Source organism: Manduca sexta, chromosome 9 (genome assembly GCF_014839805.1).
Source record: "Manduca sexta isolate Smith_Timp_Sample1 chromosome 9, JHU_Msex_v1.0, whole genome shotgun sequence".
NCBI lineage: Eukaryota > Metazoa > Arthropoda > Insecta > Lepidoptera > Sphingidae > Manduca > Manduca sexta.
Window position 1 is genome coordinate 4,995,028 of NC_051123.1, and position 27,989 is coordinate 5,023,016.

At 44.6% G+C, this 27,989-nt stretch overlaps 2 protein-coding genes across 3 annotated transcripts in view; one reads left to right on the forward strand and one right to left on the reverse strand.

Annotated features, from left to right (window-relative positions):
- On the forward strand, positions 1–6,554 carry LOC115443275 (zinc finger protein 624). Its single transcript, XM_030168625.2, has 11 exons — positions 1–176; positions 270–543; positions 874–1,036; positions 1,454–1,530; positions 2,275–2,405; positions 3,001–3,146; positions 3,374–4,281; positions 4,703–4,872; positions 5,140–5,249; positions 5,647–5,751; positions 6,083–6,554. Exons 1-11 carry the CDS (start codon positions 141–143, stop codon positions 6,129–6,131), a joined length of 2,169 nt encoding a protein of 722 aa, XP_030024485.1. The 5' UTR covers positions 1–140; the 3' UTR covers positions 6,132–6,554.
- LOC115447470 (Fanconi anemia group J protein) overlaps positions 5,434–27,989 on the reverse strand; it is a gene marked incomplete at its 5' end in the record, with an annotated part of 25,028 nt that continues 2,472 nt past the window's right edge. The window contains 14 exon segments of one of the 2 annotated variants that reach the window (XM_037436951.1): positions 5,434–7,497; positions 9,320–9,446; positions 9,667–9,791; positions 10,096–10,209; positions 10,766–10,859; positions 11,294–11,478; positions 13,112–13,303; positions 20,216–20,292; positions 20,763–20,876; positions 21,859–21,986; positions 22,460–22,554; positions 23,125–23,244; positions 23,679–23,912; positions 25,964–26,153. In XM_037436951.1, the coding sequence (XP_037292848.1) occupies positions 7,372–7,497; positions 9,320–9,446; positions 9,667–9,791; positions 10,096–10,209; positions 10,766–10,859; positions 11,294–11,478; positions 13,112–13,303; positions 20,216–20,292; positions 20,763–20,876; positions 21,859–21,986; positions 22,460–22,554; positions 23,125–23,244; positions 23,679–23,912; positions 25,964–26,153 (1,921 nt within the window). 2 annotated transcript variants of the gene reach the window in all.

Sequence of the window (27,989 nt, forward strand, 5' to 3'; positions counted from 1 at the left end):
AATTTGACACGTTTGACACTGTCTAAGTGTCCCGTGTGATTTTTGTGTTTTGACCCTAAATAGTTTTATTATTTATTAAAATTAAAATTGGTTTGTACAACAAAATACGTATAGAAATATTCTCATGTATGGTTTAAAACATGATGGAGGCTAATTTACCATTCTTTACTCTACCAGTAAGTTCTATCAACATAAATAATAAGTGTAAATATTTGTCTATCGACATATTTTTTGTTGTTTAGAATCATGCAATTTACGAATTACTTTAGTTTGTAGATTCCGAGGTGTCGGATCTAGAATTTTCGAAGCATAAGATCAGTGACGGAGATTTCGATGTTCTTCATCACACATTGCCTCACGGGTCGTTGCTTGGCGCTGATGACGTCCTCGCCCAGTTCCTGTCAGGGGACGAGCCCTTGGAGGAACCCGACCTGAACGGCCCCACAACACTACACTGCGAGATATGTAGGAAGCAGTTCGACAATGCCAAGAAGTATTACGGACACTTGAGAGTTCATTCCAAGGACAACCTCTGGATATGTGGTTAGTGTTGCACAACTTTCTTAATACAACTTTCATTACTGCTTACAAAATCAACAATAAGGGCTTGTAAAATTGTGTCTAACCATGAATTATTAGTTATTTTTATTACACTTTATATTTAATGGCCAATTTCTACGATTGTTTATTGTTAGTAGATAAATGTAAAAATTGAGGGAGCCATACACCAGTGTATAACCTCACATTTTGTGCATGGCTGCTGCATTGATTGATAATTTATTATTTTGTGCTTCACTCTTGTTAATAATTAATGGAGTTTAGTGATTATTATAAATTTTTCATAGATATAGAAATAAAATTTAAAATGTACAGATAAATGTCCGAATGAAAAGTTTTCAACAAAGCAGCAGTTGATGAAACACAGCCTCACCCACAAGCCGCTAGAGCGAGTTTGGAGGTGTCCACAGTGCACCATGACATTTGAGGCACTCTGGAGGCTGCAGCAGCATCTCTTTGCCAAACATTTGGACTACAGGTATTCCTAATTCGTTTGTTGTTGTCTTACCTTTCTGTTAAGTTTTCACATACATCTTGTAGGCAGTGCCAGATTTATATTTTTTATGAGTGTAGGCCACTTTATTTCCGCCACCGTATGTATGTTTTTAAAATACTTAATAATTTCTCATTTGTTTGTATTATGGAAGGCACTAAAGTTAAATAAATTAATGATTAATTAAACCGAGTGAGCAACCTCAGAAATCTGCTGGCCCTAAGACGCTGCCACCCATAGGCTGTGGCCTATACCGCCTATTTACGAATCCAGGACTGCCTGTAGGACTATTTTGAATGAATAAAAGTGTGTGGTTTACACTCTCTTTCGGCATCAAATCAATTTTGTTTTATAGTACTATGTAGCAAATAGCATTAATTGGTAATTGCCTCTCTTTTTCAGACCTCATAAATGTGATATATGTGAGAAAACATTCCACAAATTGTCTGATTTGAAAAAACACAAAAGTGTGCACAATGGTAACTATTTGTTCATTCTATTTATAACTTTTAAACAAGTAGGACAGTTTTTGAAATTAACTTTAGTAGTCATTAAAATTAACTTTATTAGTTTTTGCAACATGTTTAAAAAAAATGTGTTAGGTAGATTTGACATTCAAACAAGATGATGCTTAGAGGATAAAGATTTTTATCAGTGTACCATGTCAGGAACTGTAATTTGGTGCCGAGGTGAAGAATCTGTATTTTCAGTACATTATTAATAATGTGTTAATTTAGGAATTAATTAACAGACAGGACATAAGGCTGTTTATTTGTGATTAAAAACAGGAAAATAACACCTATTGTATTGTTTGTAATTATAATTGGAATTTATTATTTTACTACATACTCAATAAGTATAGGGCCAAATTAGTAAAATATATATTTTTCAAAATCCAACTGAATATTAACATTATCACCTTCAAGAATGATATGTGTACTCCAATTCTCTTCAACTTTTCATGAAAGCTTTCTGAATCATCAATACAATGTTTTTATTTTTTATCAGTGGTTTACCCATTTTGAGCAAATCTTTCTAGTGGGAAAAAGTTCATGCACATTATTGATTACACTTCTAATGTCGTTAAATCTTCTGTTATGTAATGTAACTTCAATTTACGATCAGCCAAAACTATTTTATGGATTTTTTTATGTTGATTGACCATGTTTGTCTTTTGGGAATTTATGTGTGATCTTATATTCTGTGTAACTTGTTTGTTTCAGATGAGAAGAAGCATGCGTGTAGTTATTGTGATATGCTGTTCAAAGACAAGTCTAATCTAAAGAGGCACATGCTTTGTCACACTAATGAGAAGCCATTTTGTTGTTCTGGATGTGGGAATCGATTTAAACAGGTATGTCATTATTTCTATTATGATTATCTAGTCATCGGCTTAGCTAGGGGGGAAGGAGGGAGGGTAGGGAGTATGGGCGACACTCCACTAGAAATGTCTTTGCCCTTATCCTTGAAAAAGCCTTATGTTTACTGGGGCCAACAAAGAGCAGGCTTTTAGTTAAATTCGGCGAGTTTTTTTCCTCACCCCAGCCGCCCGTAGAGAAAATTTGTAACTACGCCAACGTCCGGTATGGAATTGTCCTAGATAAAGAACGGTAGATTTACCTCCTATTACATTGGTGGCGAAATGTGGGTGTGATGGTTTTACGTTTACAACTGAAAAGGATCAATAGGTAATGTTTATCATTAGTACTGTGCACACTCCATATTAACAAAGGGCTATTGTAGCTCTTGTGTACCAGAATCGTTTGAGTTTAAACAGGCTTGTTCCAAGGAATCGCATTGTAAGTAAGACGGACCGGCACAATTCTGCCGACCGTCGAGGAATACTTACATTTCTTACATTTGGATTGGTTTGTACTTCTCATCAGCTAAACTTTTATAAGTTCTGGTGCCAAAGGTTCATAACGTCCAGTAACCAAAATTATATACAGATAGCTTCATTGAGGCGACACAAGCGGAATTGTGCTCTGAGCAAGGCGGAGAACGAGCCGGTAGACACCACCACGAGAAAGAACTACTGTCGCGTGTGTGGCAAGACGTTTCAGTACAAAAGCGCCCTACTTGAACACTGTGTCAGGTATGTGGGTATCTGATAACTTTCTTTAAGGAGACCATTTTTTAGCACCCCCTGAGTCTACTAGTTTAATTTATTGGGATAAGCTGAAATTGTTGTCTTGAAAAAATAAGTTAATAAGATAAATATTGAGTTTACATGTTGTTGTATTATAAATAAAGGAGACGCAATAGGTTATAGGAAAATAACTTGTTTATGCATTAAAATTCCATTAATTAAAATATTTATAGACACCACACAAACCACACTGTAGAGGATAACAAGCAGGATAAGTGCGATGAAAACACCATAGACACAAACAGAACTGTGGACAACATAGTCGACGATATCCTGTCGGGCTTGCACGAACGCGACAACGCCGAGAAGCGAAACAACGATCTCGCCGATGACAATAATCTCATGCAGATAGAACTGTTGAGAGAGATGAACCAACTCCACACGCTAGACGACGAGCTGTTCTACAATGACATCGACTTTGACAATTTTCAACCGAGTCATATATTCGGCAATGACATCGACTACAATGACAAGAATGCCGAAATACTCTTCGACTTTACAGAAGCAGGCAAGAGTATAGACCAGGACATCATGAACGCTCTGTACCACGTCAAAGCCGAACACTTGCCCGATGAGTTACTCAATGCACCGGAGATTTTGAACCCCAATGATAAACCGAAAGAGCCAGAACCTGTTTCGGTCAACGAATGCGCTACTATATTCGAGAGCGATGTGGATCTCGAATCGAGTACCAATCTTGCAGCGAATTTGAACCAGTTGATAGGCGAGAATAGTGTTCAATACATCTCTACTGAGGACGATGACACATTTATAATAAGTTTGAATAGTGAAATAGACGCCGAACAGTTGACTGACATGTTGAATATTGGTGTGGAACTTATTGATAATGATAAGACTGTGGCGGATGAAGTATCGGAACCGGAAAATGTGGAGGGTCCCGTGAATGTGGAACCAATAGTGTTGAAGATCGAAGAGCCAAGTTTAAAGGCGATTGAAGGAGACGCGCCGAGTGATGAGAAAGAGAACAAAGGCAAAACAAAGACGAAGAAACGGCTGCTGCTCGTTTGCCGTACGTGTAACAGAGTGTTTAACAGAACTGATAATTACAAGTCTCATATAGGTAATTTGTATTATTTATACACTCTTTCTTTTGAAAACATAAGTGTTTTGTCGGTTGTTGCTTTAGTTTACTGATAGTACATAAATTAATTGCAATATATATTTTTTAGAGCATCGAAACCTGTCAAGAAAGTAATATCCCAAGTACTTGGACAAGCCTAGGGCCTGGTAAACAACTTTTGAGTAGAATTTATTTGTCATTTTATTAAACGGGTTTTGTATATAGTACTCATGTCTTATTTTATTACTATTTATTTGGGAGCATAGATTAGTGTTTCGTTTGTTGTTGAGTGGTCGGCTTATAAATTTGTTACGAGGAGCATTTACTTTGAAGTTGTGAAACAGACCCTAAGGCTGGTGAAATCCTGAGCCTATGTAAGAGTGGTAGTAATGAATACTAATAACTAAAGTGTGATGTACAGCGTGTCACGAGCCATCTCTACGGCGTCACTCGTGCGAAGAGTGTGGAAAGCGCTTCGGATACCGTTCTACACTCAACAAGCACATGCGCCGTGACCACTATGCGCACGCGCAGGGACCGCCCGCACATCGCTGCGACGTCTGCGGACACGCCTACAATGCCGCATGGATGGTAATTATAAAAATATGTAATGTACTGCATTAGAATATACTCTATGCGTTTCCTAACTTGGGGTTTGCAGAGGCCTAAGAGCCTTTAGTCCATCCTAAGTGGTCTATGTAGTAAATAAACGCGTCCCCTACAAAGAGGTCAATTTCCCATCAACCTTATTACTTTATTGAAATCTAAACATCTCCATCCATAATTACACTCATTTCTATCATTGTTAAATTTGACACCAAACCGATCATACAATCTTAATGAGTTGTATACTATCAGTTGAAGCAACATTGCCAGCGCGAGCACGAGGGCCTGACGCCGCACGCCTGCGACGTCAAGGGGTGCAGTAAGAAGTTCTACAAGAAATGCGATTTAGTCGTTCATAAAAGGTAATTATTGGCTTAAGAGAGACGCGTTAATACGAGCTCAGCAAATTAAGCATAACGTATTTGTTGGCAAGCGGAGTGAGGTTCAGATAGTGTTGTCAACTATAAATGATAAGTGATGAAAATCCCTCGGCAGTAGACCGAATTATGCCGACCTGTTTGAAACCGGATAAATATAATAAATAGATTTCGTTTTATTAAAATATTTATTATATAATGTTTAACATAGACAGTCATATTCGTGCAACACAGTTAAAACTAATTGTATAACAATCATCTTATGTAAAACATACATTAATTACCTTTAAATATAATAAAAAATCCGGCTCGAAGGACCAATTTTTCTAACAGTCGTTATGTAGTGTACTTGTAAACTAAGTCAGTGTATACTTGGCTTTAGGTACCACACCGGCGAACGTCCTTATTCTTGTGACATCTGCCGCAGTCGCTTTACCCACATTTCACATTTGAGGAGGCACATACGGAAAGTGGACTGCACTAAAAAGTAAGTAAATAAATGAGCTTGTGTAACTAAGAAATTAGTACATATTTCATATTTTAAATGTAGCACTGTGCGGGTGTGGCCGCATAGTTGGGATATCGCCCCGTCTCATTCTATCGCATGCATAGTAATTTTTGATGAAGTCACTTTTTCTCGTTTCTTGACATTTACCCCTTCTATCGAAATATAGACGCTTATAATTATATATTTTTATATTACTTTTTATATGAGCCAAATATTTAGTAGATGAAATTAACAAAATTTAATCAAATACCGTAGCATACCCAACCCATACACAAAATACTATGTATTAGCTAACTGAATATATTTTCAGCGCCCGGAAGCAAGCCGTAACTCGTCCTGCTTTAGTAGCTACCTCGTGAAGACAAATTCCAGAGATTCCATGCTTGAAGATGTTCAAACTTACCTTACCAAAAAGCGTATACGTTTGTGACGGTTATACAGTGTTGTGTCTCACTATCCGCCATTTTAAATAAAGAATTCGATCCGCCGTTTTAAATGAAGAATCGCTTTTTTGATCTATATTAATAATGGACCAATCAGAACAGTTTTTTTGACATGCTTACAAATGAGTTATTTTGATTGCTTCATTGTCGGAATCGGTTTTAAGATTGAGATTGGAATTGATTGTTGAAAACGGCTGTATATCCAGTAATATCGATTGTTAGAGGACGCAAGATAAAACATTGTTTAATTGTAATAACCGAATGCATCATATTAGTAAGGTAGTTAATATATTATTATGTACAATCAGTATTAGCCATGAATTATACTATTTATAAGTTGTCAATGTTTTATTTATTACACAGAAAAGTAGAAACATTGTGATTTTGGGGTTTTATTTTACTTTGTAAAGTGTATTTGAGTATTTGATAGAAGACACCTTATAAAGTAGACCTAAGAAGTTGTTACAATTAGGAAAACATAATATAATGATTGGGCCAAAAAAGGTTTTTAGAGTATACAAATATAAAAAAAAAAAACAAATCACAGTAATACATCACATACAAATACAACCATTTGCTGCATAAATATAATGCTCTAACTGACACACGACAACATTTACAGAATACAAAAATTATGTTTTGTTTTTCGTCATTAGGACGGCGCGACGTGATAGAAGAAATTGACACATGCTTTTTTATAATAATCCAGTACAATCAAAAGTAATATCAGTACTAGCGACATCTGGGATCATATAGCTTTAGTTTAGATTATATTTAAGTATTGATTTTCAACATTAGATAAAAGTTACAAATAGGATAAAATACTACAGAATCCATTAATTACAATTACACATGTCTAAAACAATCAAATCTTTTGGATACAATTGGGTTATAATTTTGATGAATAGCTCATGTCTCAAGCAAAAATGAACTTTAACAATACTTTTGACTTCAAGAACTTAATTAATAACTGAATATTGTTTACAACAACGCTAGGATGAAAGACCTTTCGGACAAAAACTCTTCTGTGTACTTAATCAAGACACGGATAGACCATAGTTTGCCAAACGTCATCCAAATCAGTTGAGCAGTCTATTTACTTATATCAGACTTTACAAACTTTCGCATTAATATACGTTATGATAGTTCTTAAGCATTATTCTTGACTGAGTGATCGGTTGAGATCGTCTTGATCCTGCAAGGTCATCTGCTGGATGAAACGCTCTAGACCTTGAGAACTCTCGAACAGAGAGTCGAGTGAGTCGTGGTGGTTGTTATCCAACTGCGAAAAAAATATAGAAAATTGCTGTCATGCTGAGTCGTTTTGGTCTGGGTGCTCCGGCACAAGTCATGGGCATAGATGAGCAGTCGGGGGAGGTGGGGGTGTGGGAGAGCTCATGTATAAATAGAATGACAGTGTTTAGTACGAGCAATTCCCATTGGCGACGAAGATCTATTGAGGATTCTATCGTGTGAAAAATGGGTGTTGGATGTGAAACTGACTAATCTCAAGTAATAACGAATCAATGCTTTTATCTATAATCTATACTATTATATAAAGCTGAAGAGTTTGTTTGTTTGTTTGTTTGTTTGTTTGTTTGTTTGTTTGTTTGAACGCGCTAATCTCAGGAACTACCGGTCCAAACTGAAAAATTCTTTTGCGTTGGATAGCCCTTTGTTCGTGGAGTGCTATAGGCTATATATCATCACGCTATACCCAATAGGAGCGGGGCAGTAATGGCTAATCTCAGGAACTACCGGTCCAAACTGAAAAATTCTTTTGCGTTGGATAGCCCTTTATTCGTGGAGTGCTATAGGCTATATATCATCACGCTATACCCAATAGGAGCGGGGCAGTAATGGTTAATCTCAGGAACTACCGGTCCAAACTGAAAAATTCTTTTTGCGTTGGATAGCTCTTTGTTCGTGGAGAGCTATAGGCTATATATCATCACGCTATATTCAATAGGAGCGGAGCAGTAATGGCTAATCTCAGGAACTACCGATTCGAACTGAAAAAATATTTTTGTGTTGAATAGTCCTTTGTGGAGTGCTCAAAGTTATATATCATCACGCTATGACCAATAGGAGCGGAGCAGTAATGGCTAATCTCAGGAACTACCGGTTTCAACTGAAAAATTCGTTTTGTGTTGGATAGCCCTTTATTTGTGGACCGCTATAAGCTATATATCATCACGCTATGACCAATAGGAGCGGAGCAGTAATGGCTAATCTCAGGAACTACCGGTTTGAACTGAAAAAATCTTTTTGTGTTGGATAGCCCTTTGTTCCTGGAGTGCTATAGGTTATATATCATCATGCTATAACCAATAGGAGCGGAGCAGTAATGAAACATGTTGCAAAAACGGGGAAAATTATGAGTTTTGAGAGCTTCCGTTGCCTGCGCTGCGTAAACGGTTAAAGTTATGCAACAACGATGTATGACGGGATTGTTTCACTTAAAAAGTTCTAAATAATATAACAAAGTCCCCCGCTGCATCTGTCTGCCTTAACGTGTTAAACTCAAAAACTACCTAACGTATTAAGATGAAATTTGGTATGGAACAGTTTGAGACCCTGGGAAGAACATAGGCTCCCGGGAAACTACTATTTTTATAACGGAAAACTTTAGCCTGAAAAACTTTATAACGCGGGCGGAGCCGCGAGCAAAAGCTAGTGGTATAATATATAGCTGAGAGAGATTCTGGATTAGATTTCCAGATCAATTTATTTATTTTTTAGCACGATTTGCTTACGATTAGTATCTTTTCTGAGGATTGAAGCAGGCCGTTTAAAATGAAGCTAAATCATATAAATATGGCTGTAAGTCTTGCGCTGATTCTTCATTTGGGGTACTTATCCCATCCACTGCTAGGACTGTGCGAGTTCATATAATTTTTACCACGAACATTTTCACTCTAGAACTTCCTCCTACAGTGTTTCCTCAACACTATGACAATCCTTCAAATGAAGTTTAAACAACTTGTTTACGGTAGACAGCTGCTTAACAGTACCCATGACATTGCTGCTATGGGCGACGGTGCTCACTTACCATCAGGTGTGCCGTTAGCTCACGTGCCTTCAGAGATAATATAAACGCTTACAAAGTTCCGCAGCCACTTGGGCAGGTACCGCAGATGTGCGTGCAGCTGCAGTCTGCGGTCGAGCAGCAGCACGGCGCCCCAGTCCGCGCGGTGCCGCACGCACCGACCCACCGCCTGGTTCAGCGCTCTGCAGGCACATGACGATATCAGCCCTGTATTACTGACCTACTGCTGGGCCTTCTACTACTGAGAGGGATTAGGCCTTAGTCCACCACGCTGGCCTAGTGCGGATTGCTAGATTTCACACAACTTAAAAATTCCATATTAATTCCAATTTCTAACAAATATCAAATTTTCACATTTATTATACTAATAGGATATTAAAAATTAGGATGTAGATTCCTCACCTGTACGCTTGAGTTATGTACCACTCATCGCCAGAGAGCAAGTTCCTCTCCTTTTTATATTTGTTATTGTAATCCCTTTTGGCAACTACTGCCTGCTCGCCAAAGTTCGGGAACGGTACGCCTACCTGAAAATACACGATCCGGTTATCGAACGCCTTTTAATACGACTGTACTTGGTGGCATGAGAAAGGCATTCGTTTCGATGGTATACTTATACCACGTTTGAACTACAACAGCATTTGATAAGTTTGGCTTTGACACGCGTGCACATGTGTCTCTCCTTTTCTCTCTGTCTCTCTTTCTGTGTGTTTCTCTCATTCTCTATCTTTCTGTCTTTTTCCTTATCTTTCTCGCAGTCTTTTTCTGTGTGTGTATGTGACTTGCTATCGCGCAGTCGTTTGCGCCCTCTCCAATAGAAAGGTAACTCACTGCGATGACGGCGCGGGCCTGCTCGTCGGCGAAGTCCATGCCTTCGGAGACCTTGCCGCGGTACACGGCGAACAACAGCGCGCCTTTCGTGCCCGAACAGTACTTGTAATAATCCTGGAGGAATTATTGTAGGTGTAATATAATACAGTGTTTTTGCGACAAAAAATAAACATGTTTACAAAACAAATCAATTAACTTATATAATATTTATTAGGTGCTATGTACGTACATTTATTTAAAAGTATGATAATGTTATAAGTTAGAGCAGCTATACTCTAAGAGTGTTCCGCGGAACCCTAGGGTTCCGTGATACCTCTGTCGGGGTTCCGCAAGAATTTAGAAAAAAAAAATCAAAACACCTCTCTCAATAATAATTAGTAACTGTGACATTGTACTTTTATTATGCTGATTAATAAAAAATACACTTATAAAAACAATTGTTTTATTGTAGGGTTCCATCAAGTATTTTGCTTCCCAAAAGGGTTCCGTCATTTAAAAAGTTTGAGAACCACTGAGTTAGAGGCTTGTTATGTTCTGCAGGCAAACTGCGCAAGTAGTATTGTGGGGCAAAGGACTAATATATACGAACTTAATTGTATTTACTTATAAATAAATAATAAATAACACCATTTTTTTCGCCGTCGCATTCTAGAATACGTAGGTTTCTTACCTCCATTATCTCGTGATGTGTTTTCGCGTCTTTACTTTCTTTGAAGACGTGTTTCAAACTTTTTATTTCGCTCCATAAATTAGTCAATTTCCATCTAAAATGAAAAAGAGCAAGTGAAAATTTCTTTGTAACATTTTTTTTATACGAGCACGAAAAAGTGACCCCACTGCAGCTGGTGGTAAGTGGTGTGAGGTCCAATAGAATGTAGACTGACGAGAGCTGATTACCCCACGGCGGTCGACACAATTATGCCGGCCTGTTGAAACCGAATATACAGTTATGGAGAAATGCTTGCAGTAGGATAATTGTACCCATCAAGATAATGCCCACCATACATGAGCTCAAAAACCAGCCATAATGGCCCATGTTATAACCAGACCGGAATCAGGATCAGGACTGATCATGAGCTCCAGGATGTCTGCCTCTCCCTTGGGTTTTGAAATACAAAAGTCTTAGAAAGACTGATTACATCCATGTCACATATTAGACAGTGATGTTTATTAGTCGTATTCGTATAAAAATGATAACCTGGCGATGAGCTGGTGCATGAGTGAGTAGGAGCTGAGGAAGCAGAGCACCCCGTGCGGCACCACGCGACACACTCGCCGCACCGCCGCGCCGATGGAGTCCAGCACGTCCACCTGGCCCAGGGTCCTGGCGGTGCAGGTCAGCTCGTTGCCGCTCAGCGTCCTGCCCAGCGTGCCCACCCACACCTGTGTCACATTGGTTTATAAGCGTGGGTTAGGCATATAATATATTCGTTATTAATAGATAATTTTTGGCATAATGTTAGCAGCGGGGACGATGAATATGGTTTAATTTAGCAACACAATGTCAGGAGAGCTGTACAGTGTACATGTGGTGCTACGGACCCTGTTCCTGGGTATGATGTGGTTGGGGCTGATGCAGAGCGGGAAGTGTGCGCCGAGCTCGGAGGCGAAGCTGTCGGTGGGCGCGAGCGTGCAATGTCAAGAGAGCTGTACAGTGTACGTGTGGTGCTACGGACCCTGTTCCTGGGTATGATGTGGTTGGGGCTGATGCAGAGCGGGAAGTGTGCGCCGAGCTCGGAGGCGAAGCTGTCGGTGGGCGCGAGCGTGCAATGTCAAGAGAGCTGTACAGTGTACGTGTGGTGCTACGGACCCTGTTCCTGGGTATGATGTGGTTGGGGCTGATGCAGAGCGGGAAGTGTGCGCCGAGCTCGGAGGCGAAGCTGTCGGTGGGCGCGAGCGTGCAATGTCAAGAGAGCTGTACAGTGTACGTGTGGTGCTACGGACCCTGTTCCTGGGTATGATGTGGTTGGGGCTGATGCAGAGCGGGAAGTGTGCGCCGAGCTCGGAGGCGAAGCTGTCGGTGGGCGCGAGCGTGCAATGTCAAGAGAGCTGTACAGTGTACGTGTGGTGCTACGGACCCTGTTCCTGGGTATGATGTGGTTGGGGCTGATGCAGAGCGGGAAGTGTGCGCCGAGCTCGGAGGCGAAGCTGTCGGTGGGCGCGAGCGTGCAATGTCAAGAGAGCTGTACAGTGTACGTGTGGTGCTACGGACCCTGTTCCTGGGTATGATGTGGTTGGGGCTGATGCAGAGCGGGAAGTGTGCGCCGAGCTCGGAGGCGAAGCTGTCGGTGGGCGCGAGCGTGCAATGTCAAGAGAGCTGTACAGTGTACGTGTGGTGCTACGGACCCTGTTCCTGGGTATGATGTGGTTGGGGCTGATGCAGAGCGGGAAGTGTGCGCCGAGCTCGGAGGCGAAGCTGTCGGTGGGCGCGAGCGTGCAATGTCAAGAGAGCTGTACAGTGTACGTGTGGTGCTACGGACCCTGTTCCTGGGTATGATGTGGTTGGGGCTGATGCAGAGCGGGAAGTGTGCGCCGAGCTCGGAGGCGAAGCTGTCGGTGGGCGCGAGCGTGCAATGTCAAGAGAGCTGTACAGTGTACGTGTGGTGCTACGGACCCTGTTCCTGGGTATGATGTGGTTGGGGCTGATGCAGAGCGGGAAGTGTGCGCCGAGCTCGGAGGCGAAGCTGTCGGTGGGCGCGAGCGTGCAATGTCAAGAGAGCTGTACAGTGTACGTGTGGTGCTACGGACCCTGTTCCTGGGTATGATGTGGTTGGGGCTGATGCAGAGCGGGAAGTGTGCGCCGAGCTCGGAGGCGAAGCTGTCGGTGGGCGCGAGCGTGCAATGTCAAGAGAGCTGTACAGTGTACGTGTGGTGCTACGGACCCTGTTCCTGGGTATGATGTGGTTGGGGCTGATGCAGAGCGGGAAGTGTGCGCCGAGCTCGGAGGCGAAGCTGTCGGTGGGCGCGAGCGTGCAATGTCAAGAGAGCTGTACAGTGTACGTGTGGTGCTACGGACCCTGTTCCTGGGTATGATGTGGTTGGGGCTGATGCAGAGCGGGAAGTGTGCGCCGAGCTCGGAGGCGAAGCTGTCGGTGGGCGCGAGCGTGCCCGAGGCCAGCACCACGCAGCGCGCCGCCGCCAGCGAGCCGAACACCACCGCCGGCGACAGGCACAGCAGGCGGAGGCTGCCGGTCTTTACGGTGTAGTCCTGAATCATTGAAGTCATTTTACTCGTAGTAGGATATTAAATTCGCCCGGATAGCGACCGCCGTCGGCCGTACACAAGGTGTTAGAATCCGCCAAACGCCCACGTAAGTGTGTCGCGTACTAGGATCAGCCTTTTTTTTTTTTTTTTTGTGTCGCGGGGAAAATCCATTTACGGACCCCCCACCTCCGAGGAGGCGGGGGAGTGTCGGACTCACCGGCGCCTTCCACCCAGCGATGCTAGGAGTCGCCCGAGATGTAATGGGCGGTCGCTGGGTGGGTCCCTACCAGACTTAGCGCACCGGAATACCGACTAAAAACCCCGCGTGGGCCATCATCGGCGCATTAGGGACGGCTCCGGGAAAACCTGAGCAGAACGCATGGATTGCGCCGGAACCGCCCCTGCGCAGTGCCGCTTTCGCGGCCCGACTCGGCGGGGGGAAAGGTCCGTTCCCCCCGCACGCCGAGCGTCGCTGTGGCGACGGCGACAACGTGAGGCCTAGCCCTTCACGCTGTCGCCCACCCCGTGGGCCGCCTTAATGGATGGTAGGAGCGGCGGCCCCGGTTGCCCACGAGGCGCAGGGCGACGGGTTAGACACCGTCGCCCCGACGCCTCCTTCTCCTCCTATGGCGGCGGCGGGCGGGATCGGTCTGCTCCCTATCCCGCTCCGCGGCCTCCTTCTGCGACATGGCACGCTCGCAGAAGGAGGCCATAGCTCGCCACGACCTCCGACTGCGGACCATGGCGGCGACCACGGTCGGCAACGAGAGGTCGCTTCCGATGACGGCCAAGAGAGCGCTGCGCTCTTCCGTCCAGGCTGGGCACTCCTCGAGAGTGTGTTGGGCCGTGTCCTCGCGGCAGTTGCCACAGTGGTGGCACGCGGCGGACTCCTCCTTCCCGGCTATGCGACACAGGTATGCACCGAAGCACCCGTGCCCGGTGAGCACCTGCGTCAGCCGGAATGTCGGCGCACCGTGGCGCCTGTCCAACCACTGTCGAAGGACGGGTCGCACTGCCGCGACGGTCCTCAAGCCCGCACTCGGGCTCTCCAGCCTGAGCTGCCATTCCTCCACAGCGGCGTTGCGGAGGGAGACCAGAGTGGTCTCGACCTCTTGGGGGCTAGCCTCTGTCCTCGGCGCAAGCTCTCTTCCCGCCACCAGAAGACAGAAGAGAGAGCCCGCGCGTCGAGATCCCAGGGCAGAGTGCCCGCCAATACGCAAGCCGCTTCGTGTGAGATCGTGCGGTAGCCCCTGACGATACGCTGCGCCACCATGCGCTGCGGTCTTCGCAGCAGCCTGACGCAGCGGTCGTTCAGGGAATTGGCCCATACGGGAGAACCGTATAGGGCCATAGACCGCACGACTCCAGCGTACAGATTCCGGCAGGGATTGCCAGGACCTTCGACGTTTGGTAGCAGACGGCCGAGAGCACCGGCCGTCCGTACCAACTTCGGCGAGAGAGCCTCAAAGTGCGCGCGGAAGTCCCATCGGCTGTCCAGATGAAGACCGAGATACTTCATCTTTGAGCCGACGGGTATCCGCACGCCCTCCACAGAGATGTAGGCCTCGATGGGCGGCCTACTCCGAGGCCCATGGAAGGCAAGGGCCTCGGTCTTGTGGAGAGCCACCGCGAGACCCAGTCGCCGAATCCTGCGCACCACCAATTCGGTACCGAATGAGGCGAGCAGGGACGCCCTCTGAAAGGTCCTGGCCGTCGCCGTCACGAGCGTGTCGTCCGCATAGCAGACGACGGCGACGCCTCGAAGGTTGGTACCACGGAGCACCCAGTCGTAGCCGATGCTCCACAGGAGCGGCCCGAGGACCGAGCCCTGCGGGACACCGCACGACATCGCTCTACGGTGCCACCCGTCAGCGCCCGGATACACCACGTACCTGTCTGACAAGTACGAGCGCACCAGACGCCGGAGATAAGGTGGCACCTCGTGATACCGCAGTGCCTCGTTGATGCAGGCCCAGGGCATGGTGTTAAACGCGTTGGCGATGTCTAAGGACACCGCCAGCACGACCCTGCCCCGAGCGACTGCATCCTCCGCCAGTGCTTTCACCCGCAGAATCGCGTGAATCGTGGATCGGCCGCGCCTAAACCCGTACTGGCAAGCGGCCAGATCCGGGCCGATCCGTTCGAGATGCCCGACGAGGCGAGCGTGTACCACACGCTCGAACAGTTTGCACACCTCGTCGAGCAACACGATCGGTCGGTAGGCCGATGGCGACTCTGCGGGTCTCCTTCTTTCTTGAGCAGGACAAGCTTCCCCGTCTTCCACCGCGACGGGAAAGTGCCCTGCTCAAAGCACGCGGAGAAAAGGCTACGGAGCCTCGTACCCAGTGACTCGACAGCGAGGACCCAGACACGTCCGGGTACACCGTCGAGCCCCGGAGCCGAGTTTTTGCTCCGCAACCGAGACACTGCCACCTGGAGCTCTCCAGGCGAAACCTCCGGGATATCCTCTGCCGGAATCGACAACGATGGCGCCGATGGACGTGGCGCCATCGGTGGAGGAATGGCCTCCTGGGTGGCCGGAAATAACGCCGCGACAACGTCCGTCACCAGATCGGCTCGGAGACTCTGCGTCAGCGGGGCGCCCACGGGCGGAGCTTGCTCAACGCCATGCGGTACGGGCGTCCCCACGGGTCGCTGTCGAGAGTTCTCCGAGACTCCTCACGTGCCGCGGCCTTTGCTTGCGCAATGGCCACCCGCAGCGCTCTCTTGGCCGTCTTGTGTAGGCCGTGAAGCAGCCGCTCCTGTTCATCATCGCCGGGCGGACGGGAATGACGGCGGCGGTGTCTGGCGAGTCGACGGCGCGCAGCCATGCAGGACGCGCGTAACTGGGTGAGCTCCGCCGACCACCAGTACACCTGTCGCTTCGGAGGGAGGCATCGGGCCCTGGGCATGGCCGCGTCGCAGATTTGCGACATTGCCCCCGAACCACTCCGCCTCCTCTTCGACCCGCACCGGCCCTGCCGGTACAGGGAACCACGCCTGAACAAGAGCGGCTTCCTTCACGGCCTCCCGGTTGAGCCGCGTAACGGCCCAACGCTGGCCGCCCCATCGTCGGGAGGTCAAACTTCCACTGTTGCTGGGCTGGTTGGTCCGGGGAGTGGAGACACTGAACCGTATGTACCGGTGATCGGACAGCGTCTCCTCCTCCATCAGGACTCTCCAGCCCTGGACACGGCGGGCTAGGTCCGGGGTGGCGAACGTGATGTCCACCACCGAACCCCCGTTGTGCCGCACGCACGTGTCCTCCGACCCCCGATTTAGGACGACCAGTCCTGAGGAGATCGCCCATTCCTCCAGGGCCCTACCCCGCGCGTCCGTCACCGACGAACCCCAGGCCAAGGATTTGGCATTGAAGTCGCCGGCGACAAGCACAGGGCGGGGCTGGCTGCTTTGCACCACCAGGGTTCCCAGCCGAATGAGAAAACTCTCAAATTCGGCTAGGGATCTGTTGGGGAGAAGTAGGCTCCCACTACCCACACCCCCAACAGAACCGCCACACATCCGGTACCCTTCGCTACTTTTTTTCGAAGGGCGGGGAGCCGGCGGCACCCTGGTGATGACAGCCACCGAGCCGTCGGAGTCCCCTGCCCAGTCATCCCGGGGAACGAAATACGGCTCGCTGACTACAGCCACGTGGATTGACCACTGCGCCAGGCTCTGAACAAGCAAGTCCTGCGCTCTGGCGCAGTGATTGATGTTCGCCTGGAGGAAATGTTTTGTGCCATGATTTAATGGGCGATCTCCATCTCCACTGGTGGGACGGTTGCGGACGCGTCACAACTTCAGCACCTCCTCCGCGACGGTTGCGGGAGGGGTCGAAGAGGCGACGCAATCCTTGCCGCCCACCCTGTGCCCCGCGGGTTTGCCAGCAGCTGCGCACACTGCGCAATGCGGCTCCGCGGAGCAACCCTTGGCCTTGTGGCCCTCAAGACCGCAACGGTAGCAGATCCCGCTGCGGTCCACCCCTGCGGTGCATTTAGCACCTACGTGCCCCCGGCAAAGGCACCTGTAACACCTTTGGGGCCTCGGCTCAAGGAGCCGGACCCCGGCGGACACGAAGCCTACCAGGACGCGTCCTGCCCTGGCGACCTTATCCGCCACCTTTGCCGGGCACTGGGCCCACGCGGCGCCCAGACCCGAGTGCTCGATCTTGACCTGGCCCACCTTCAGGTCCTCGATCGAACACTCTCCGATTTTGGCGATAGCCGTTGCGACATCGTCAGGGGTGACGGACTCGTCAAGCCCTGAGATGCGCAGCTCTGCTGTCATGACGGGCCGGGAGACGCGAACGTCTTCCAACCCACAGAGCGCCTCCCTCATTTTGATGACGAGGGAGTCGGCTTTCGCCTCGGACTCAGGTCCGGGCACCTCGAAAAGGTAGGCACCGGTGGCCACCCGTCGCGCCTTCATGCCGACCCCGATGCCAAGGCTGGCCAGGTCGACTTTGCCCCTGACCGCCTGCAGGGCCTGGGCGTAGGTCGTGCCCCGTTCTACCGCCTCCGGTGCTACCGTCAGGGTGACGGCAGCCTTCTTCGGAAGACGAAGCTGGGGCACAACCTTGCGCACCACCTTCTGCCTCTGGCCGGCATTTGGGGCGTTCGGCTTCGGCCCGGTCCTCCTCTTGTTCCTCTTCCCCTGCCGCCCCGGTTACCCACCACTGTCCACCCTTCTTCCACTGTTGTGGGGGGCCGGAGCGGATTGAGGCAGAGGCGTCGCCGCTCTCCTCCTGGACCCCGCATACGCCGACGCGGCGGGCGTTGGGCAGGCTCCTCGGCCACAGGTGTGGCTGCAGGAGCGGGGCCGAGGCGGGAGCTGGAACGTCAGCAGATCTGGGCGGAGCCGCGAGTGTTGCTGCTGCCCGACTCCTCCTCTCCCCGACGGCTGGCCAGGACGGGCCAGACACCACCGACGCCACTGACGAGCGTGGGAAGGGCGCTGGGGCGAGTTTGGCCGAGATCGCCTCGAGCGTTTTCTCCATGAGAGCTTCCATCCGTCTCTCATGCCGCTCGAGGCGATCCTCCTCCTTTTCTTAGAGGCCGCCTTCGGCTCCCTGGAGCGGTCGCCGGCCACAAAATCCTCGAGGATTTTGTTCTGGGTGGCCAAGGCAGCCTCCAGTGCCGTCACCTTCCGCTCGAGGGAGGCTATTATGGCCTCCAGTCTCGCGGTTTCCGCGGAGGAGGGCTCTTCCGCGCGCTCCTGCAGCTTGGCGGCATCCTCCCTGAGAGCCTTCACAAACGTCCCTTTGAGGTTCCGGGACGCTTTTGAGACGTGACGGATGTTCTCCGCCACCTCAAGGAGGAGGTTCTTTGTGGGAACCTTTGCCGACTTTGGCGCCGCAATTTTCGGGCAGGGCGCCACGATCCTCACTTCCTGGAGCGCTGTCTCCTCCTCCACTGCGCGGGCGGCTTCGGCCACACGTTCCTCCCTCAGGGCCGACTGGTAAGCCTCCCTAATCCCGGCCACGGAGTCATCCTCCTCCGTATCCGAGGCTGAGGCCCCACACAATTTTTGGCAGCGGCGCGCAATACTGGGTCCGTTGCGCTGCCACTGCCACTCGTGCGGACTCCCCGCGGCCTTTTGAGGCCGGCTTACGGGGTTGCCGCGCCATTCGCCTAGGTAGCCGCGAAGAGTCACTGCTCGGCTCGGACTCGCTCAGGATCCGGGCCGGCGCGCGCCTCCTAGCGGCCACCGCCTTCCCTGGCTTAGAGCCACTACCACCGCGCATCTCGGCAGTCGAGGTGGAGGCAGTGTTACGCCCAGTCGCCAACGTAATGTCGCGGTCGGAGAGCAACTCTACCTCGACAGTGCACTCCTTTTTTTTATTATTTTTTTTGGGTTTCCATCTTATTCCCACGAGTCTGGGGAAATAACGGTCCGCCCAGGCAGTGCCCCTGTACCTGGGTAAGCCTAGCGTAACCCGCGCAGAGTGTCGGCCGGTACTCTGGCGGGGTCGCACTCGGGACCGAACTACCCATCGGCCATGCATCCCTCGCGGTGCGCCGCCGCTTGGGATTCGGGGTGATTTTTTATAGAGGTTTTCTTCCTCGCGGTCCGGGCGGTTAAGCCAAGACCCTCGGTCCAGTGGGAGCGCGAGACATATCCACAGACCTCCACACCAGATTACGATCTGCGACGGCGACAATGGGAGAGGGAGTCCCCCACTGCCTGCTCGGGGCGGGATGAGCGCACACCGAGCCCGTCGACACCCCGGACAGAACCGGGAGCCGCCCGAGATGGGCCCACCTCGTCCGAATCGGACGACGGCCGCCGCAAGGGGCGACGACCGCCATCCAACTCCATTGTCAGGATATTGGCCGTCGCGCCGACCAGCTCGATCGACGCGCCGTTGCCCAGGGTGCACCACGAGGAGGTTTCCTGACCTAGCACCCCACGTACTAGGATCAGCCTGTGTATATGTATATATCCGGTTCCAACAGGTCGGTACAATTGTGTCGACTGCCGAGAGGTATTCATTATTGATTAGTAAGTCCCGGGTAAGCCCAGGTAGTGTCTAGGAACGATTATATCTTAATAATGAAAACAATTATGGCGGCATGTTTAAATGTGGCTATACACAGACCGAGCTCTTAAGCGGACAACTATGGGGTGTTTTACATCTTGTGTACGGTAAACGGTAGCCACTATCCTTGCATATATAAATATACCTTTTAAGCAGGAGCTACAATAGTCACAATATCGAATTCTTATGTTATGGAAGAAAATTTGTGATAGTGTATTAAATACACGACTGCGAACGAATGTGGCTGAAATGGTGCACATACACACACACACGCACACATATGCACGCCCGCACGCACACACACACACACACGTATACACGTACACATTCATACACGAGTCACGAGCAACACGTAGTAAATGAATATACCGTACCTTATGGTAGGTGGTCTCGATCTCGAATATTGGTTTGTAGTCGTTTATGTATTTGCAATCCGAGCGGAACAGATAGTCTGTGGACAACCGTACAAGTGTTTAATGTTTTAGTAGAGATGTTTAATCGTACTTCCAGTTTAGACCGTAGCTCTATAAATACTAAGGCTTGATAGTTTCAATTGTTTTCAGGCTCCCTACGCTTATAGCTAGCTTTTGTTATTTTACTTGTTTGCCATAAAAACACAATTGTACAATAAATTTTATAAAAGAAATATTATATAAATATGGAGTTTATTTTACAATTAACTACATCAACAGGCTATACAATCTGTTTGTGTCATATCTCAAAACAAGTTATTTCATTATTTAATATGTCTTTTTTTACTTTCATGGAAAATTTTACATATAATAAAAACTAATATTTGTTTAGATGGTCTTGAAGTTCTATACAAATGTATGACATTGGGTTTGTTTGAACAGCCCAGACCATCGGTGTGTCATGATTTTCAATCGGCTTTAGATAAACAACTACACGGTCTAAAATTACCGAGTGCAGAGTCGATAGTTTCCAGCAGCGAAGTCGTGTCCTGCTTCACGAACACGAAAGCGTCGGGCTCTTCACGAACCCTCCGGCAGAACTGCGTCGAGTTGTGTCTGAATTCTGACAAATTAAAAATAATTCATTTATATATTTAGTATTATAGTAGTAGAACTGTGTCGAGTTGTGTCTGAATTCTGACAAATTATAAATAATTAATTTATATATTTAGTATTATAGTAGTAGAACTGTGTCGAGTTGTGTCTGAATTCTGACAAATTAAAAATAATTCATTTATATATTTAGTATTATAGTAGTAGAACTGTGTCGAGTTGTGTCTGAATTCCGACAAATTATCAATAATTCATTTATATATTTAGTATTATAGTAGTAGAACTGTGTCGTGTTGTGTCTGAATTCTGACAAATTAAAAATAATTCATTTATATATTTAGTATTATAGTAGTAGAACTGCGTCGGGTTGTGTCTGAATTCTAACAAATGAAAAATAATTCATTTATATATTTAGTATTATAGTAGTAGAACTGCGTCGGGTTGTGTCTGAATTCTAACAAATGAAAAATAATTCATTTATATATTTAGTATTATAGCAGTAAAACCGCGTCGTGTTGTGTCTGAATTCTGACAAATTATAATTAATTAATTTATATATTTAGTATTAAAGTAGTAGAGATCACTTTTAGCGATAAGACCGCCTATTGTTGCACTAGCTATAGTTCATTTGTATATGTGTTTTTTCTTTTACTTATGTAGTGTTCATTAAAGAAATATCTATTTCTATTGATACATTTTTTAATTAATGCTTCACAAATTTTCCCACTTCAGGATTGGAAAGGATACCTACATTTAGCCAGCTACGTTAAGTTCCATATAAAATAGATTCGACCCAAATTACAAGGTTCCTAACATTGCTGGAGAAATGTAGGTGATTTATACTTCTGCCTACTCCTAAAATGCGTGATGCGTGATGAATAAAAGACGTATTTCTAAACTAAAAAAAACAGATGAACATTTATTGTGGGCAAAACTAAAGCTGGCGAAACCGAGAGTAGGAGCTAATTTTTATATGGGCAGTGGATATATACCAGGGTACTGCGCGAAGCCAAGGTTGTGGTTGGCGAGGCTTTTGACGAAGGAGTCCGTGTTGAACGCGAACGGCTCGCCCGGCTTGTGTGACGTCAGCGACTCCACCATGCGCCGGTTGTTTATAAACCTTCAATATATAATATAATATACAGATACAGGGTCAGGGACATACAATATACAGGGTCATTTTGACACTGCCTTACTTAATGAAACCACATACTTATCTACTTGGAAATGACACTTTACAATAAGTTACTTGAGCCGTAGATGTAAGATTAATAGTATTAATAAAAAGTAATTTTAATGAATCATTTTTAACACAATATCAGCAAAGGTGAAGACTAGTAATGTGGTTTTATTTAGTAACGCAACGTCAAAATGACCCTGTATGTATACATTGTTTCCAACAATTAGGGCCGGCTCATATATCGCGTCTTTAGAATTAAGGTGAACTAACTCAACAAAAGACGATTTATAGGATTCCTCGTCATAGGGTTATTGAGCATGCTAAGGAAGAAAGTAAAAAAAAAAGTACAAAAAAAATATAATTTTGAGTTAGGTCACTTTCGTTCTAAGGGTGCGTTATGGTGGAGTGCTTACCAGTCTTCCCAATTTTTCAGTGTTCGTATTAAACTTTCGATGTTTTCAATACCATTGGACTTTTCAAAACGATACGTTGTTATTTTTTGTAGATGCTGAAAATGATAAAGCTGTTATACACATTCCTTAGCCTTAATGGAAATTCAAATGTCGTGGGTTGCGATGCCAAAACCAATATTTTATAGCATACAAAATTCCAAAAAGTTTTAACAAATAATCCATAGCCTAACATGTGAGACCCTTTGTATAATCTTTCGCATCTTTATGTATATGATTTAACTCCTTTTCTCTAATATTTTTGTTGAGTTCATTTAAGTATACGATTTATAGTTTAAAATTAAACATATAATCATATTTTAAAATACATTTTTGTTTTTATTAATAAATTAGTTTGTTAGTCACCTTTAATTTAAGTAACACACGCATCCACACAGAATACACACTCGTACAATATCTGATATTTAGTTTTATTTTTGACTACTTTTTTTTTACTTTTACAAATTAATCTGTTTACTAATGTGTACTTCACACATTAGTACACTTTATAAATAAATATTAAACATGGCAGCCTTTTTAGTCTTCTCCCACCTTCTGAAAATAACTAGTAACATCCCATAGGGGTACCCCCCTGCTGAAAATAACTAGTACCTATGGGGTAGACTTACATCCAAAGCGTCCTGCACTTGTAGCTGTGTTATAGTGAACGTGCCCGCATCTCTACAAACGTCCTCTATGTTGTGAGCTTCGTCTATTATCACTATCTCTCCTGTCAAGTTGATGTTCAACTGAAAAAATATATATTAATAAGACTAAGTGACGATTTAATACATTATACAGCAATAGTGTTGCTTGACATACAGGGGCCCGATATCAAATTTGTTGGGGGCTCTTTAGGGTAGTACTTGACTTTCCCGCCCTCACACCCACCACTACAACTCCTGTAAGCTTGGATCAGCAGTGGCACGCATTTTATGACACCGAGCAGTGAAGCTCGGCGGTGTCAGTCTTTAGGGTAGTGCGAACTTTTGGGCGTCCCCTTAGTTTAATGTAGGTATAGGTCAAGAGGGGCCCCGAAGTTTGGAGGCCCTGTATCACTGATACAGCGGTAGCTAGCCCCCAGTAGACAGCCCCATAAAATGTGATATAACAAACACAACACGAAGGTCACTGTCGTGTCTCTTATTAACCACTATGTACTCTATTAGACCAGGGTACTCACGCTACTCCTGATGCCGCGGTCGATCAGATAGTTGTAGGGGCAGAAGATGATGTGAGCCTGCTGCGCCATAAGTCTGGCCGCGTAGTACGGACACGCCGTCTTCTCCTCGCCAGCTCTCACCAGATCCTCGATGTCGAACGCGGGCGGCATGGTTTCGTGATTCAGTGCCTTTCTATTGTCGTAGTATATGCAAGTAGGCTCGTCTACTTTCTGCTTCTCCTTTTTACCTACCACCTGAAAGATTATTATCTTTATAAAAATAGTGTATTTGACTGCGTTTGATTTTAGTTTTTTTTATATGTAACAGCAATTATTATAAAAAATAAATCCTTTTGTGAAAACAGCATTAAAATCCGATAAGGAATGAGGCAGTAATTCAAATTTCAAATATTGCGAGGTGTAGGAGTGGGCGTGGAGTGGGGATATCGCTCTATCTCTTTCTTTCGCACGCATCGTAATGCCCACTGACGCAAAAGCAAGTATTTAGTACCTTTTCTGTTTTGTGACACTCACCCCTACTCCCAAATTTCAATGGCTTATAACTTGTGGATTTTTCACCAGAGTTTAATGATATATTCTGTTATAAATAAGTAAGTAAGTTATAAATAAAAATAAGTAAAATACCCTATGGTTTCTTTAATGATCTTGACGCTTTGGGATATTTCGCACCCTTAGTAAAACTAAGTAACCTAAGTAACCTAAGTCAAAATTTATATATTTTCGGATTTTGTTAAAAAAAGACCTTTCAAAGTATGCATAGCTCTACGACGAGAAAAAAACAAAATTAACGAATAGAAACAGATTCTCACTTTCGACGACTGCGCAATTCACTGCCTTTTACATTGTTTTCAAATCTTTTTTATTTGTTTTCTACAAATCGTCTTTTTTAGTTAGGTCACCTTAGTTATAAGGGTGCGAATTTTGTAAGTTGTAACCTTTTGGATTTCGACCACCGTACTAATGTAAATCCCGTAATTTCGTACAAGGCGTATCGTGTTCCGGGATTAGCCTATATTAGATTTATATTTAATCTTGTACATTATTTTGAAATTTGAACATAGTGAACCATTATTAACACTAAATCAATTACTGTATTCTAAGTAGGGATGTTATGGATATGACATTTCAGATTTTGTCCTTATAAATCAATTTAATATGTAACACACTACTATTCCTTCACTTTATTAAATAAGTACTTACTCCTAAATAAAAAAAATACTATTTATGAATAAGGTTATGTTATAACTAAAAATTACAAACAAACTTCATATACGAGATGGCGTGTGAGCGGTGAAACACAAATCTGTCGAAACCTATATCCGTAAGTTATCCGAAACTTTTATAACGGATACGGTTACGGTTACGGATATATTTTTATTTCGGATATCCGATAGTTTCGGTTACGGAGCTCCATAACATCCCTGAATCTAAGTTAACAAACATAAAAAAATACACGTCGAATTTAGAACCTTCTTTTTTAAAGTCGGTAAAAATAATAATTTACGCGATAACAGTGTCAAAACTGATTGGAAAATTAGGTAGTAATGAAAATGTGTTTAGTTCACTTCGCGTCGAAAGTTATTTTTATAACTTTACTTCAATATTTTAAACTCCTACCCACTCGACATTAGCAAAATCTCTGATGAAACGGTGGAGCCATGTTTAAAATAAGAAGTAGGTTTAAATTAATGTTTATAGTATTGCAATGAGCAAGTGTTTGTGTAGTAAGGATGTCCTTCCGTTCACTTCACTCAACACCATGTGTTGTGGAGTTACTTTGCTGAACATGTATGACAAATATACTAAAGGTCACTTTGCCCTGACTCCATGATACAATGCATACAATAGCTAACTACTAAACGACACTTTCCTCTATATAACTTTTCTAATATAAAGATTTTAGGTTAGAGGTCATCCATAAATTACGTCACACAAATTTCATGATTTTGTGACCCCTCCCCTCATTATTATCACACGTGGTCGCATTTGCGAGACGCTACCCTTGATGTGACGTCACATGTTTTGCACTTTATACTGCCTTATATGTATAGCCAGAGATAGAATATATTAAGTGTTTTGTTTAAAATTCATGTTATGTAATGATTTCTTATGTTTACGTGAATGTTAGACATTAGAATTAAATTACTTTTTAGGATTTTATCATGTTATGTGCTTTAATACTGAAGTTTTTGCCATGCGACGCCACGAAACATATGACCCTCCTTTGTCACATAATGTCACACGTTAACCTATGACGTAATTTACAGATGGCTTTATATAACTACCTTAGTACACCCCCTGCACATATCATTCTTGGACTTCCACAGTGCCTTGTCGAACTCTCGTATACAGCTTTGGTCCCTGCTGGAGAGTAGGGACATCGGCACCTCGCCGCAGTACGACGTTCGCTCAAACTCTTTGATCACCTGCGCTATTTGTTTGTGAGTGCGCGCGCCGTAATATATAGTCGGCAAGCTGCAATAATGAACGGACTTCATGCGAAGATTGTCGATTTGAGCGAAGAGTACTCTGCAAGCAACCCAATAGTTACCACCACCCGAATTGAAACAGTACTTACGCATGTTACTTCCCTCGTTTTTCTGACTGAATTTATTTTGTCAAAGACAACAGTTAGACAATATAAACGAATTGTCTAAAAACATGCAATTCAATCCATACTAATGCTATAAGTGCGATATTACTTTTTTATTTTATTTATAAGGTTTTCCAGCAGACTTAACACTACGATTACATTAATTTAAATATTTTCGCTTTTGTAGTTAAACCACTGAACTGATTTTGATAAAATTTGGCTCGGAGTCGTAAGAAAGAACTTACTGCGATTGCTCCTAAGTAAACTGTCGTATCTGACTGTAATTTTCACTTATTAGCCTTTCGATATCTAGGTGCTGTTTACTACCAAACCTATTAAGAAAAACCTTTATTAACTTTTTTAAATGGTTTACTAGTAAAAACAGGACCTAGATAACGCAACGATAAAAAAAAATCGCAAATTTTTTAATACGATAATTTACTTAGAAACCATCGGTCCGCCTTTTTGTTAAATATGTGTCATATATTTCGACATGGTCCAAGTTGCAAGTGATACTCATTTTAATGTAAGTACGAGATAAAACGCTATTTGTACAATTTTTTTTTATTGCCTTACTAGGCAAACGAGCGAGCGGTCCGCCTGTACTAAGCAGCATCTTCCGCCCATCGACTAAAGCAATGCCAGAGGCACTTGGTTGTGCTCTGGCCTATCGGGAACAAACAACGTTCTTATGTTAGACAAATATTTAACATTGAAATAAAACTGTCGTCCCCCGTGACCACCGAGGATCGAATCTTTGAAACGTAGAAGTAAAATAAAGCAAACTTTTTATTTTAACTGTTTAAACTACTGAACTAATGCCGAGGACGCAACTTTTTGATCATTGTTAGTAAAATTTATTTGTTGAGTACATAATCGGTTATGAAAGAGAAAAATTAAACCGCCTTCAAAGACGACTAAAAACCAAAGAATAATTTAAAAGTACCTATATAGATATACTGTTTACTAATATTGGAATAAATATAAGTAACAAAGCATCTCAATTGTAGAGGAGGCCCGTGCTCAGCAGTGCGAAAGTATATACTACAGGGCTGATATTATTATATATAATTATTATATGAAACACGTGAACTTAAAAAATCCAACGAAAAAACAACTGAAAATATTTTTGCATAAGATAGTAAAATACACAATTTCGTTTACTTGGACAACATACTTATTCCAGATATTTCAATTTAAAAACCAAACTATTGAATCGATTTTGAAAAATCTTTATGACAAATCTAGAAGTATATTCTTTCAAATTTAAAAAGAATTTTCAACATTTTGTTCCATTTAATAAATGGCAGAGATTTGAGTAACCAACATAAAAAAATACAAGTTGATTGATAACCTCGTCTGGAAGTCGGTTAAAAAGAGGTGCTAATTTATATCACTAGACTACTTTGTTGGGAATTATGTCTAGAAAACAAAATAATCATACTACTTTTTAATTCTACAGATAAATAACTACAATGTTCCACTAAGCATGCTATCTTAACACAACTAAAAACAGCCATAATAATATTAACAATATAATTAAATTTCAAATCATGCACGAAGGTGTAAATAAAGTAACACTTAGTTATAAGCACAATAAAAATTAAATTAGCGTGCCATTAAAAAAAGAGGTCATTTGAAAAGTATCAAGTACGATTAAGAAAAAGGAGTCAAAAGTTAAAAACACACCAAATCCCATGCACATAATATAAGTGTTT